This window comes from Diadema antillarum, unplaced genomic scaffold, assembly GCF_040938485.1.
Source record: "Diadema antillarum isolate AM-2024a unplaced genomic scaffold, OU_Dant_1.0 seq00000689_RagTag, whole genome shotgun sequence".
Lineage (NCBI taxonomy): Eukaryota > Metazoa > Echinodermata > Echinoidea > Diadematoida > Diadematidae > Diadema > Diadema antillarum.
In genome coordinates this window covers 778,132-790,774 of record NW_027271594.1, presented here as the reverse complement: position 1 = coordinate 790,774, position 12,643 = coordinate 778,132, and the positions used below count along the sequence as shown (strand labels likewise).

The 12,643-nt window shown below is 39.6% G+C and overlaps 2 protein-coding genes across 4 annotated transcripts in view; one reads left to right on the top strand and one right to left on the bottom strand.

The window, feature by feature from the left end:
- The window catches only part of LOC139737329 (dynein axonemal heavy chain 5-like), a 99,702-nt gene extending 92,870 nt beyond the window's left edge, over window positions 1–6,832 (top strand). Inside the window, exons 70-75 of the mRNA XM_071648002.1 lie at window positions 1,816–1,933; window positions 2,758–2,921; window positions 3,652–3,768; window positions 4,731–4,946; window positions 5,923–6,084; window positions 6,509–6,832. Of these exons, the coding sequence (XP_071504103.1) occupies window positions 1,816–1,933; window positions 2,758–2,921; window positions 3,652–3,768; window positions 4,731–4,946; window positions 5,923–6,084; window positions 6,509–6,832 (1,101 nt within the window). The remainder of the gene's footprint in view (window positions 1–1,815; window positions 1,934–2,757; window positions 2,922–3,651; window positions 3,769–4,730; window positions 4,947–5,922; window positions 6,085–6,508) is intronic.
- A 5,387-nt stretch (window positions 6,833–12,219) lies between these two features.
- LOC139737330 (synaptotagmin-like protein 4) overlaps window positions 12,220–12,643 on the bottom strand; it is a 113,990-nt gene continuing 113,566 nt past the window's right edge. For all 3 annotated transcript variants that reach the window (XM_071648007.1, XM_071648008.1, XM_071648009.1), the window contains one exon: window positions 12,220–12,617. In XM_071648007.1, coding sequence (XP_071504108.1) covers window positions 12,472–12,617 — 146 coding nt within the window. In that variant the 3' untranslated portion in view covers window positions 12,220–12,471. The remainder of the gene's footprint in view (window positions 12,618–12,643) is intronic.

Sequence of the window (12,643 nt, the reverse complement as noted above, 5' to 3'; positions counted from 1 at the left end):
TCTAGCAGAATCCATGTGTATGCCAGTACCAGTATTTCACTTTTGATTACGGCAAGTGTTTTATAATGTCTTTTTCCCCCCATATAGTCACAACAGGATTACGATGTGTAATATTACGCTATTGTAATGCTGTATTTTGTCCTGTGAATTGGTCCCTGCATCAGCTTCCATTATAATTGAGTTCTTTGTATATATTATAGTGAAGAGTGTGTGGCATAATTGCATATGTTCTGCATATTGGACAGCATGAAAATTAGCAGTTGAAACAGTCAGCTTTGAATCCCATATACTGTGTACGCTGTGTATTTCATCATGGTTTTATTCATTTTTTAATTTTTGGGGGGCAAATTTTTTGAGTCGACTGATACCCACACACAGTATTAAAAGCAACATACCAAATCTGTACCAGTACATTGCCTCTTATAGGACAATTATACATTGGACATTGAATTAGTTACTGTATCTCTATAATGTGGGAAATATAGCTACAGATACAAAGTACAGTTGTACCTTATTTGATTCTTGAACAAGGATGTATTATTTTACTTTTTTTTTTCATTTCATTGTTGTGGTTCCTGATCACAAATTTAACCACTCGAAATTGTCTTTCAAACAGAATATATGGTGTATAGTATACAGTATCATGATGCCTTTGATTGAGCCATTGTTATTGAAGTTGATCCACTAACTGTTTGTACATGCACAAAATCACACCAGAACTATCCTGCACTGGGGATCCATGCACAAAACCTAATCTTGTTAACATGATGCACTATATCTGTTAGAGGCACTGAATACACTAGTGTACAGTTTCACTAACTCTGTACGAAATGTGTTACAAATTAGTAATAAAGTCATCAATAGTGAATGTGATATTTTTAACAGCATCGCACAGGTGACTAATGTGAAGGATGAATAGCATGAAGAGTGAAACCAGAATGCTATTCAAAATTTTGTCGTTTTGCAAACCGATACATTTAACAGAACATTAGAAAGTTTTCACCACGAGTGCTTTGTAGTGCTAAAACAAAAACAACAAAATAGATAAGATAGATTCACCCCAAGATAACAACTTAACCCTAGCTGTTAACTATGATAAACTAGAAACTTGTTACAAGTTATGTCTATAAATTTTCTAGCAATTGAATGTAAAAACATTTCTTCTTGCCAGCTTTCAAGAGGTAACAATTTTCAGATTTTTACAGTCTCTAGCTTTCTCCCAATAGTGATTAAGCCCGTTAAACATAAACATCCATGGATGATCTGATTTTGCAACCTGATGGTTTAAGCATTTAGAATTGGAACTGTCTAAGAAAATTGCTGCAAATAGCTGAAGATGTCTACGTGTATGTACTTCTATTGCATTTTACTGAAGTTTGTGACGTTAGTCCATATTATTATATGATTTCTTCTAAATACAAAAAGGAAGTAAGATATGCGGACAGAAAAGTCTCTTCCTGAAGTTCTTTATTAGATAAAATGTGGTGATTTGTTATTGATGGTGATAAGTCCAGTGCAACAAGGTTCAAATGTGAATTAAATGCCTGTAGCATGTAGGCTAGTGTAGAATTCTGATTATTTGATCATGTCAAGCATATTACACAAAGAGTAGGCACACTAGTTTTGTATAAAGTGTAGAACAGTCACATACTGCTTCATGTTCATGTTACATATCTTGAGAATTTTAGAGTTAAATTTAGAGTTATTGATCGTCCAACTGTGTGCTGCCCAATCATCATAGAAAGATTGTAAAAACGCCCGAGTCTAGTGACATTTTGTAACCGTCATCGTCATCCTTGACCATCCTCCCTGCAGACCGTCCTCGGAGATGACCAGTACGTGTTCACCAGGCTCAACCAGATCTTGGATGCCATGCCATCCACCAAGACCCTCAGCCACGTCCTGCAGCCGAGGCCGGCCTCTCCTTTCCAAGGTGATTTTTCACTGTTTAATCCTTTCAATGTCCCAGGCATCTATGCTCAGTAAAGTATGCTAATGATAGTTGAAAGTATACTGTAAAAGTGGAAATTTTTGCGGTGCAGAAATCATCAGTTGAGAGAGATAAGGGTGTTAAGTGCCTTTAACCCTATGGCATTAGTGGCACCATAATGCCCTTGTCTTTCTCAACTGATTAGATTTTCTCACATTTCGCACAGCCAGAAGCTAGTGCGAAAATAAAAGCACACAAATATTTTTGCATGACATATGTTCTCGTAATGAATGTTCTGATTCCACAGAATGAAAATTATGTGGAATTCATCTTACCCAGCGGAACGCGAAAAGTTACCCACATGAAAATATCAACTTTTGCAGTAGATCCTGTGTGAGTGAATTAAGTAGCCTGCTAATTGCGAATTGCCAACTTTTTTGTGCATATGTATGTTCAAAGTTTATAAATCTTACACACATATAAGTAAAGAGTGTAATCAATGCTAGGTAAGATTAGTTGGCATCACAGTGGTACAGTGTACTTTTATTCCTAGTCCTTGTTTTACTGTACATGTACAAACATACTTATCCCATATGAGGATGGGCTGAGTTTGCTACAACTCACATTTCCCATAGACACTTGCCCAAGTACATACTCGGGACTCATCCTCGATCAATGGGTAAGTAATAACAGTAGCAGTTACTTACCAGTAATAGTAGTTGTAGTAGTTGTAGTAGTACATTGTAGTATGATATTAGTGATAGTAGTAACATCTTTATGACTTGATGTGTATTCTGACCCATTCTTCATATATTTCTGGAATTCAGGTCCCTCCGTGGCATCCGTTAACGGCACCCCCTTACAGCCAGTGGTTGCTTCCATGGGTGTCTATGCCAGCGCCAGCCGCTCCTTACTGAAGAGCAAGCGTGAGACGGAGATCTGGGAAATCTGTCACAACATCATCAGCAAGATTCCAAAGGGTTGGAACAGGGTGAGACGAATAGCCCCCATCCCAGCCCTACCCCTACCCAATCCCCCTCCCCCGTCGCCCTTAACCTGATACACACTGTGATGCATTTTCCACCTTCTTCTTCTTCTTCTTCTGGTTAAGTCTATAGGGTGCTACATAACTTGTCTTTACCACTTGTTCAGTCACTTGCCCAGTTGGGCAAGCAGATTTTCAAGTTGTTGCAGAATACTTGGCCGAGCATGAGTTTTACGTGCCCAAAAGGACAACTCAAAATATAAGAAAATGGAATAGAAAGTCACTTGTAAGTGATAAAGGGCTAAATAGAACACTGTCAATCATTTGAATAAACAGCACACTTCATTCGCATGGTTATACACACATTCAAGTAACAGACTTGGTTCTATCGAGTGTTGGTGCTTGCATCGGGGCTTCTTCATGTAACTGTTTAAAAGTTGCTGAAATGAAATCTATGTGCGTTCCATCACTATTAAAACTTAAAACACTATCAAATTAAATATGAGCTACATTTAATTCTCAATCTCTCGATACTGTGCACAGCCACTAAAGGAGCATTAAGTTAAACATAGTTGTAATGGTGTGTTTTTAAGTCTTAGAAATCATCCTCAGGTGCTTAAAGGTTTGGTGTAAATAGGGATAATTTTTGAGAGTTTGCCCAATGGAGCAGGACTGTTTAAGGAGTAGACTCCTTTCACACTTGCAATGTTTTCCTGTTCACTTTGGTAACGTGCAGGACTACATTGCAGAGAGAGTGCGCAAGGCCGGTGGAGACACGCCCTTCAATCGCTTCGTGCTGCGAGAGATTGACCTGATGATCAAACTCCTCGTCGACCTCAAGGCCACCTTCAACGTAAGTCTTGCACAAAGATTTCACAGTGGGCATGGTTGGCTTATTTATTGGCCAAAGTTTGTGTTGCCGAGATGAGGCAAAGCTGGGTTGCAAGAGGTTTCCACTAGGTTAAGAGAAAAAGGGGTGTGGGGGGGGGGGTGGAAACAGATGGGCAGAGCTTTACAAGTGAAAGAGAGGAACACACATGGTTAAATATACACACAAACACAAACACTCTCACACATACATGTACAATGTATGTGATACAATACAGTATAAAAGATAGCGGAAGTGGAATGCAGTGCTAGGGTCAAGAGTTGGAAAATTTAGAAAGATACTACATGTACGTACACTGCATGCCAAATATTTCATGAATGTGATATTTCGCGTATTGTAGGACAGTTTCGCAAGTGGTTGATTTCATGACTGAAAATAGGAGCAACAGAATCAGAAATGAGTATCATCCCATTTCAAGAGAAAACACAATGTTATCCCAATCTGGAGATGATATACGATCTGACAAATATCAGTTGATTTGCGAAAGTCAAACAAAATGTAAACACCAACAAAATGTACAGTACAAAATGTACATGTACTATGTAAATTGGCATAAAAAGAGTGAAACTTATTCATACTTTCTGCTGCATTTCATTTTTGAACTTGCATTATGTTTAGTTGTCATTGACTCAGAACTAAAGACATGAAGTGATCATAACCATATGAGAGAGAGAGAGATAAACAGAGAGAACGAGAGGGAATAGCAGGGGAGAAAGCAATCCATGGAAACATCAAGACCAGGCCAACATCATATACAAGATAGGTATTGGTAGATAGATGTGAAGATTAGAGACAGGAAGATGTACAAACCAAAGGTAATCGTCATGGTAACTGGTGTTTCATAGAGATGCAGTCACATGTACCTGTGGGCTTACTTGGTGATCCAAGACTAACCCCACTTTCCTCCTCCTCATTGACTGCCACAGAAACTGAAGACGCTGTGCGAGAACCCCAACGAGACGTTCGGCGACCAGATGTCGGAGCGACTCATCCACATCGCCGACGACCTATTCCACCACCGCATCCCGGAGGTCTGGTGCCAGATGTGCGGGGACTCTGCCCCACCCCCGAACTGGACCCTCAGCCAATGGATGACCGACCTGGCCCAGCGATGCCAACACCTCGAGAGAATTATCATCCAGGTGAGAGAGGAAACATTTGGACTTGACCCTGCAAGTTATGGAATCTAAGTTCTTTGATTCTTTATTAACTCTTTATGTGCCATGGTGGATCATCCAGGTGAGTGAGGAAACATTTGGACTTGACCCTGCAGATCATAGAATCTATTAAAGTTCCTTGATTCTTTGTTAAATACATGTATTTCATCAAAAGCTAACAACTGGACATTACCCCCTATGCTGTTTGTTATCGCATCAGGGCAATTACCCCCTGAGGACAATTACCCCCCAGCTAAATACTTGTTAGTGATAAGGATAGAGTAAAGATTAGGGTTAGAGTTAGGTTTAGGGTTAGGATTAGGTTCAGGCTTAGGATTAGTGTTAGGGTCAGGGGAAGGGTCTAGGATAATTGTCCAGGGGGTAATTGTCCCAGAACTGTTTGGTATACCCTTTCACAACGGATTTTACAGGCATTTCATATTGCTAGTTCATTTTATGCACTTCTTAACAAATACATTTCATATTGCATTTCATATGCACGAGAGTTAAGGCATAGCTTTAGTATACGTGATGGTAATTCAGAAGATAGATTTGGAGTAGACCTTACAAAAGGTCAGCAAGGTCGGGTCATGGTTCAATAAAAATATGTTCCCTTTTATGCAGTCAATGATAATTTGGCGTAAATCATCAGATGAGTGGGTACATCATTGTGGCAAACAGGGAAAGTGATTATGTTCTGGACAAGATTTTGTCTGAATACTGTAGCATAACACACACTGCAAGCCAAAATGGTGACGAAAATGCATTTTTTAAAAGGCATGTGACCATTTACCAGACTGCAATTTGACTCACATATTATTGCTGTCACTGTCGCAGTCTTGTATTGTTTCTGTGAGAAAACTATGAACGGTGTATGATACTGGTGAAGAGAGAAGAGGGAAGACACATATTGTATAGAACACTCTCTCTGTAATGACTATTCCTTCTCATTTTTGCACAGGGCCGGGACAAGTTTCCGGCCTACTGGCTGGGGGCATTCTTCCAGCCTAGGGCCCTGCTGGCCCTACTCAAGCAGGACGCCATCAGGGCCTATGGACACAACATTGTCCAGGCAGAGCCAGTTGTCTTCCAGACAGAGATCACGGCCAGGGATAAAGATCATGTGAGTTAATTCTCTTTTTCTTCTTTCTTCGATTTTGGGCTGGATTTTAAATTACTTTGTTAAATTGAAGAATTCGATGGATATGGCAATAAATACGTTTAAACGTTTAAGTAAAAATTAATTAACATTTACATTATTTCATCTGTTAGTGATGGTGAATTCTGTAATCTGATTACAATCAACCATGCAATATATCCCTTATGACATGACTGAGATCACTCCTGACGTTGTATTCCATATTTTGCATTGTTCAAGTTGTTCATTTGCGCGCATCACAGCGGCACTCACTTAGAACTGTTACAATTTACTACCAGCTAACAACACTGTACTGCAGCAATTAGTTTAGCATCTTATCTAGCATCTTATGAAGGGGTTGTGATTTTTTGATAAAGATATAAACTAACCTAAACTAAACTGTTAACAGGTGCGAGACCCCCCTCAGGAGGGAATGTTTGTGTACGGGGTGTACGTCTGGGGGTGCTCTTGGGAGAAGACGACCGGGGAGCTGCAGGACTGCCCTCCCCGCCACGGCGCCACCCTCCTCCCCATCATCCACATCACCTGCCTGCCTTACAGCGAGAAGCCGGCGTACAACGAGCAGCGGACCAGCGAGATGTACCTCTGCCCCGTCTACCCGAACCGCGTCTGCGCCCGCAACCCCATCTTCCTCATGGACGTGCGCCACGACAACATCTCGGCGTCGAAGTGGGCCCTGCGAGGCCTGGCCGCAACCATTCGCCCATATTAACCCCCCAAAAAAATCCTCAAAAGGTGTGGATGCACTAGGGAAAAAAGTTGTCTCATGACCATTAAGCATCCTTAGAGTGGATCTACAGCCATTGAGGTCATTCAAGTTTTTCAACAAGCCCCACTGCCATAAAAACAAAATGAAACAAAAAAAAAAATAGATAGATACATTGGTTGATGTTGCCGAGACAAACTGCCTGTCATTGGATATCGGAACAAGAAGCATCGGCAAATTTGACCATGTCAATAAATTGGTCATCCATGACCATTTCCCAGAATTATTCAGTATCACAAGCGTTTTTCACTTAAAAGAAGAAATTGTCTTCCTTTGCAGATGAAGAGTATGTTTGTTTGGGATTCTCCTGTACCATTTAATTGAAGTATTTGGGATTTTACATGGAAGAGCTTAAAGCACAGCTGCATGCTGCCTATAGCCTTTAATAATCTAAGGCTTTTCAAACACACACTTTCGACTGTCACACATATACAACGTTCATGCATGTGTACATACACATGTATGTAATGGTTTATGTATACAGTCATGTAGCATGCATTACATTTCATTTATTGTTACATATTCTGTTCAAATAGTGCTGTAGCTATGTGTCGATTTGTCAATTTGTCGATTTGATTTGACAATTATTTTTGCAGAGACCAATGTTCTGAAGTGTGTAAAATGAACTTTTGTGAATAGGCTTTTAAAAGTGGCCACATTTAGATATAGAACCCCCAAAGAGAATTGTGTAATTCTTAGAACTCCATTAGAGCTGGAAAAGGCATCAATATGTGTCAGCTACAGGCATTCGTTCACACTTTTAAGCAGACGATTACAGTTAGGGACTAATGTTTGTGTGACTTTTGTGAAATCTGTAAATGGTGTACGAAATGTATTTCTTTTTAACTTGGCAACCCAAAGTGTATGTGTTTTCGATCTATGATAGATTTCATTATGATTATTTATTTGAATGCCACTTTCTTTTTTTTGAGGGCAAGAGGGTTTGTTCTTGATACTGCTGTACAAAATTGTGTATTGTATCTGTACATTGAATGTATTCCAAATTTCAGAGTTTTATCAGCACTCCTATATTGTCTTTCTTTTTACTGGATGCAGTGACTTGTACACCTGATTTCCTCCATTTGTATATAAGAGTTGGTCTGGTCAAAATTTCTTTGTAAAATACAGTGTGTGAAATGTGTCGGAAGAGAATGCCTACAAAAAACCCCACAAAATAATGGCTTTCAGTATGACATCATGATACCCACGAGCAAATGTATGCATCTTTATTGTCTTTTGAAATGCTGTACTGATATCTTCCAGATGAGTGTTGTGTACATTATAAACCAAGTTGTATTGCTTTATCGATGTCCGTCCTCTTTTTCAATATTTTCTAATAAATGTTCATGGAACATATTCGAGAAGAAATATACACCACGTTTCCCCTAGTGGTTATTGTTGATGTGGTTGTTGTAGTCGAAAAGCCTTTCACACTTGACAAGAGTTCTGTTGCATCACTCCAATCCACTACGTAGGACAAAGGTGGACACTAGAAGTTAAATATATCCCCTGACTTTATTCTCTTAATAACCACATATTTCTTTCTCATACCACATAACAAAGATATCATCTCATACAATACAAAGTACAATACAAATACAATACAGTACAAATACAATACACCACGATACATTCCATTTTAAAAAGGCACATACGAAAGAGTTGATACCCGGAAACAAGAATACATAAATAGAAAGCACTTCAGAGTCATGGAAGAGAAATGAATACGTAGTACATTGCTTTCTAAATAACTGGACAGTAACCCTCTAACCTACTTTTAAAAGATCACAGTCATAACTCGGGCATGATACACTTCACGCCGTCACTGTAGCGGGTAAATTTCCCATTTCCATCATCAAATACATTTTCGAGAATTTTTCTCAGATTGAATACGAATAATCATATCGGAGCCATGCAGCAAAGTTGGGATACAGTTAGTTCACGCATGCAAGTATAATGAGCTGATAGAAATATGGGCCATCTACTTGATTTGTTCATCATAAACACATTCCTCCAATGGAATGAGGACTGACACACTAGTAACTATCATTATCTATCACTTGGTTGTATTCCATGGCAACTCTTATCTAAAACTTGGAGCACCTTAAAAGAGCAGTTTGCACATAAATGTATAGGCCTCGACACCCAGTTTACACAATTTTTTTTTAAATACAACAGCTGAAATATACGTAGCTCAGTGGTTACATACTTGCATACATTTTAGCATTCATCAGGATACAACAATTGTTCTTTTTTTTAATTCTTTTGAAACACCATATCAAATAAATACAGCTCTTTTATAATTGCACATAATTGAAGCATTTTCATCCCTCATGATTACATCGCATTCATGCTACATAAAGTTACAGCCTGTAGCTTAATATCATGCAGTAAAGATTACAATAATCGTATGACTAATATGTACCTCGAAGTAAGTCTGAAGGCGTCTCTACAAGTGTCTACAAGAATCACGTAAATGCAAAGTATGCTGGAATGATAAATGGAAGTTTTGCCTGAAAAATGTCTATTTCAGACATTTTCATTTTCAATAAGGGGGGGGGGGAACAATTGGCATTTATCTGTAGACATCAAACACAGTTCATGTGATATTCTGAAGCAAAGGTATTTACAGGAGTTACAGTGTAGCTTCACCACAGTAGTACCACTTGCCATGTACCATTACCTCTGCATTAGATTTAAATTCACATTTCATATTTTGACCCACTGCTGCTCCCACGTTGTTATTACCCCCAAGAGTCGATGCGTGACGCCACCACTCTCCCCATGGTCATCCACCTCTTCATTTGACTTAAAGACACTTCTAGCATCCGATAAACATACCTAAAAGCTATTCACATATCCCTTTTTTGCATCATCTAGCCACAATCCGGTGTGAAAACCCACCAAATCAACACCAAGTGCCAATAGGATTTCACCAAACGGCCGATGGCTGGCCTTTATGCAGACGTCAAAAGGTTTACAGACTAACTTTTTTCCCCCTTTTACTTGACCCTTAACCTGACCTTTGAACTCTGCTATCCATGTGCTCTCCTCTACTCTCCTCGAGGGAGAGCGAGGAAGATGTGGTGGGAAGCTAGTGTACAGCTCAACAAGGCAAGAGTTAATTCTAAAAGGTTGTGTGGGTGTATGCATAGATTAAAATCCAGCTATATTTTGCCTTACATCACTATGGTTATTTTCAGCATTTTATCACTATGACTAATTTCAATCTTTTATCACCATGATTATTTTCAATCTTCAATCACTGATTATTTTCAATCTTTTATCACTAATTATTTTCAACCTTTCATCACTATGTTTATTTTGAATCTATATTCACCACTAGCAGACTGTTTGTACAGTTTGTACTTCCCTCTATAAACATTCTAAGCTGCTACATGTACTACATGTATTCATTACATCTTGCTCTCTGCTATTGTATTCCCTACCCTTTGCATAGTGCATTAAATATGACCCCACAGTGTCATCTGTACATGTTAAACGTTCACTGGACTACACAACAATATCATCAAAAATAATCGTCAAATGAGTTGTAAATATTTTGTACCTATGATGAAATAACTTAACAAAGAAAGAACACAGCAACTTGCTGTCAAGGAAAAATCTTGGGGGAGGGGGTGGATTCTACCTGCCCCCTTTTCAGCTAAATGATGCCAGATGGGCAATTTATAACAATATTTCAAATGCCACAAGTCCTTTCTCATAAATAATATGTTCTGTAACTATGGTGAAGTAATGAGACAGCCTGGCAGACTACTCTCACATCTTAACTATATAACAACATGGTGCAGGCAACCTCCACAACAAGTACAAAATGCAGCGGGTGGACATTACCATACATGTGCAGTTCACTCCTTTGACCCGGAGTTTCATATTTTGGCTTCGATATTGAATTGCTGAGTTTCTTGCTTCATGCCGTCCATGCAAGCTCTACAGTTACTAGAATGATTTGTAATATACAAATTCAGAATTGGACTTATTATACCACCTCACCGTGGATGCAAGCAACTGCAAGACATTCATACGTATCTCCTTCCCACCGGCCAGGTGGTAATGAGGATAAAGTGCCCTGCCCAGCCCGGGCACTATACTGCCATTGCCAACAGATTTGAACTGAGGACCTTACAACTGAGAGTCCTGGGCATAGTCCACAGAGCCACATCAGCTCACTAGGTAATATCAGACACTAGTTGGCAATGAAAAATGAACCCTGTGACTGAAGTGTGATCACCCCTGCACTCATGGGTTGAATTTCCCCATCAGCTTGGATACTTTCATTGCCATGATTCAAGCACCTGCCATTGAGAATTCATACACTAACGGCGCAAGGACAACCAAACCCCACAGATGCTTGGTCCTAGATCAATTTTGTTTCCTGCAAAACGTTGTCAATCAAAAGTACTGTAATGTTTCTCACCACTCTACTACACCTTGGCTTTTCCATTCTCAAGTGACTGACACATTAGTACTTAAAGTTCATCTACCGCCAAGCATCTAAATGACACTGGGGGAAAAAAAGAAAAGAAATAAAGGCGACCTTCTGCACTCGTGATAATGCCTTTAAACATACGAAAAGAAAAGTTCCACTGCTCATTGCACAGAATTTGAGGCAATTTACGGAATCTGACTTTTGACAGATTTTGTTAATTTGGTCAGTGCCATCTACAGACAAAGAAAGTGAAAAAGGCTTGCTATGGAAGAGTCCTGCTACATTGGCTACAGTTTTATTGCTCATATCATCAAGACTGGCTAAGACACTGGCTTACTGGTAGTGCTAGTTGCTACTTAAGTTGAGATCCAGACTTTCCAGACATAGACCAGTTGTATTTCAACACACTTCCCATCAATGTGTCCAAGTCTGTTGCAGACAAACAATCTGTGTGGTTGGAAGCACAAGCCCTTTTTTCAACATCCCTAAAAAATACTTGTCTTTGTTTTCTTGCTCTCTCTAAAAAAATGCTTTCTTTTTGTTTGCTTTCTTTATAAATTTATGCATGCCCATCAGATGCTGGTGTGCATATCACACCAGCATAAACCAGCTAGAAAAAAAAATGAAGTAAACTAGAACAAAATGAAATCAACTAGAGCAATATAAGTTAAAAACTTATCCATCTTGCCGACTTCTGCTAATAAGGATGGGTAAAAATCTGTGTCTAAAAAACATAAGTGTCCCACCCTCTCTTATTAGGGAGCTTCAGATTTAGACGCGCGGACGTTCAAAGGGAAAAAAAACATGTTCTGAGCGTGCGCAGAAGTGCGGGTCAAGTTGACGCACGCTTCTGCGCACGCTTAGAACATGTTTTTTTTCCCTCTGAACGTCTGCGCGTCTAAAATCCAACGCTCCCTATTAATTAAAAATTCTGTGTTTCACAGCGGAAGAAAAGCAATGCCATTCTCTGTCCTGCTCTATAAAATATTTGCTTTCGTCTAAAAAAACAAACAAACAACAATCTCCATCATCCCCCTGGTAGATGAAGATTGCTTATCGTGTTTTAAAAAAAGAATAAAACTACTTGATTTCAGTCTAAGGTTTTACTGCCCCTGTGGTCGTCGTCTGCCGCTGCTCATGTCTTCTTGTCCTTCTGGAGGGATGATCTGAGAGTGAGGCACGCCTCCACCCACTGGTTGTGGTTGGCCAGCATCTCATCCCAGAGCTGGATCTCAACACCGGTGGAATCCTGCCAGCCCACCTCGCGATCGTAGCTCTTACCTGGAGGCGACGAATCGGAAGGATAA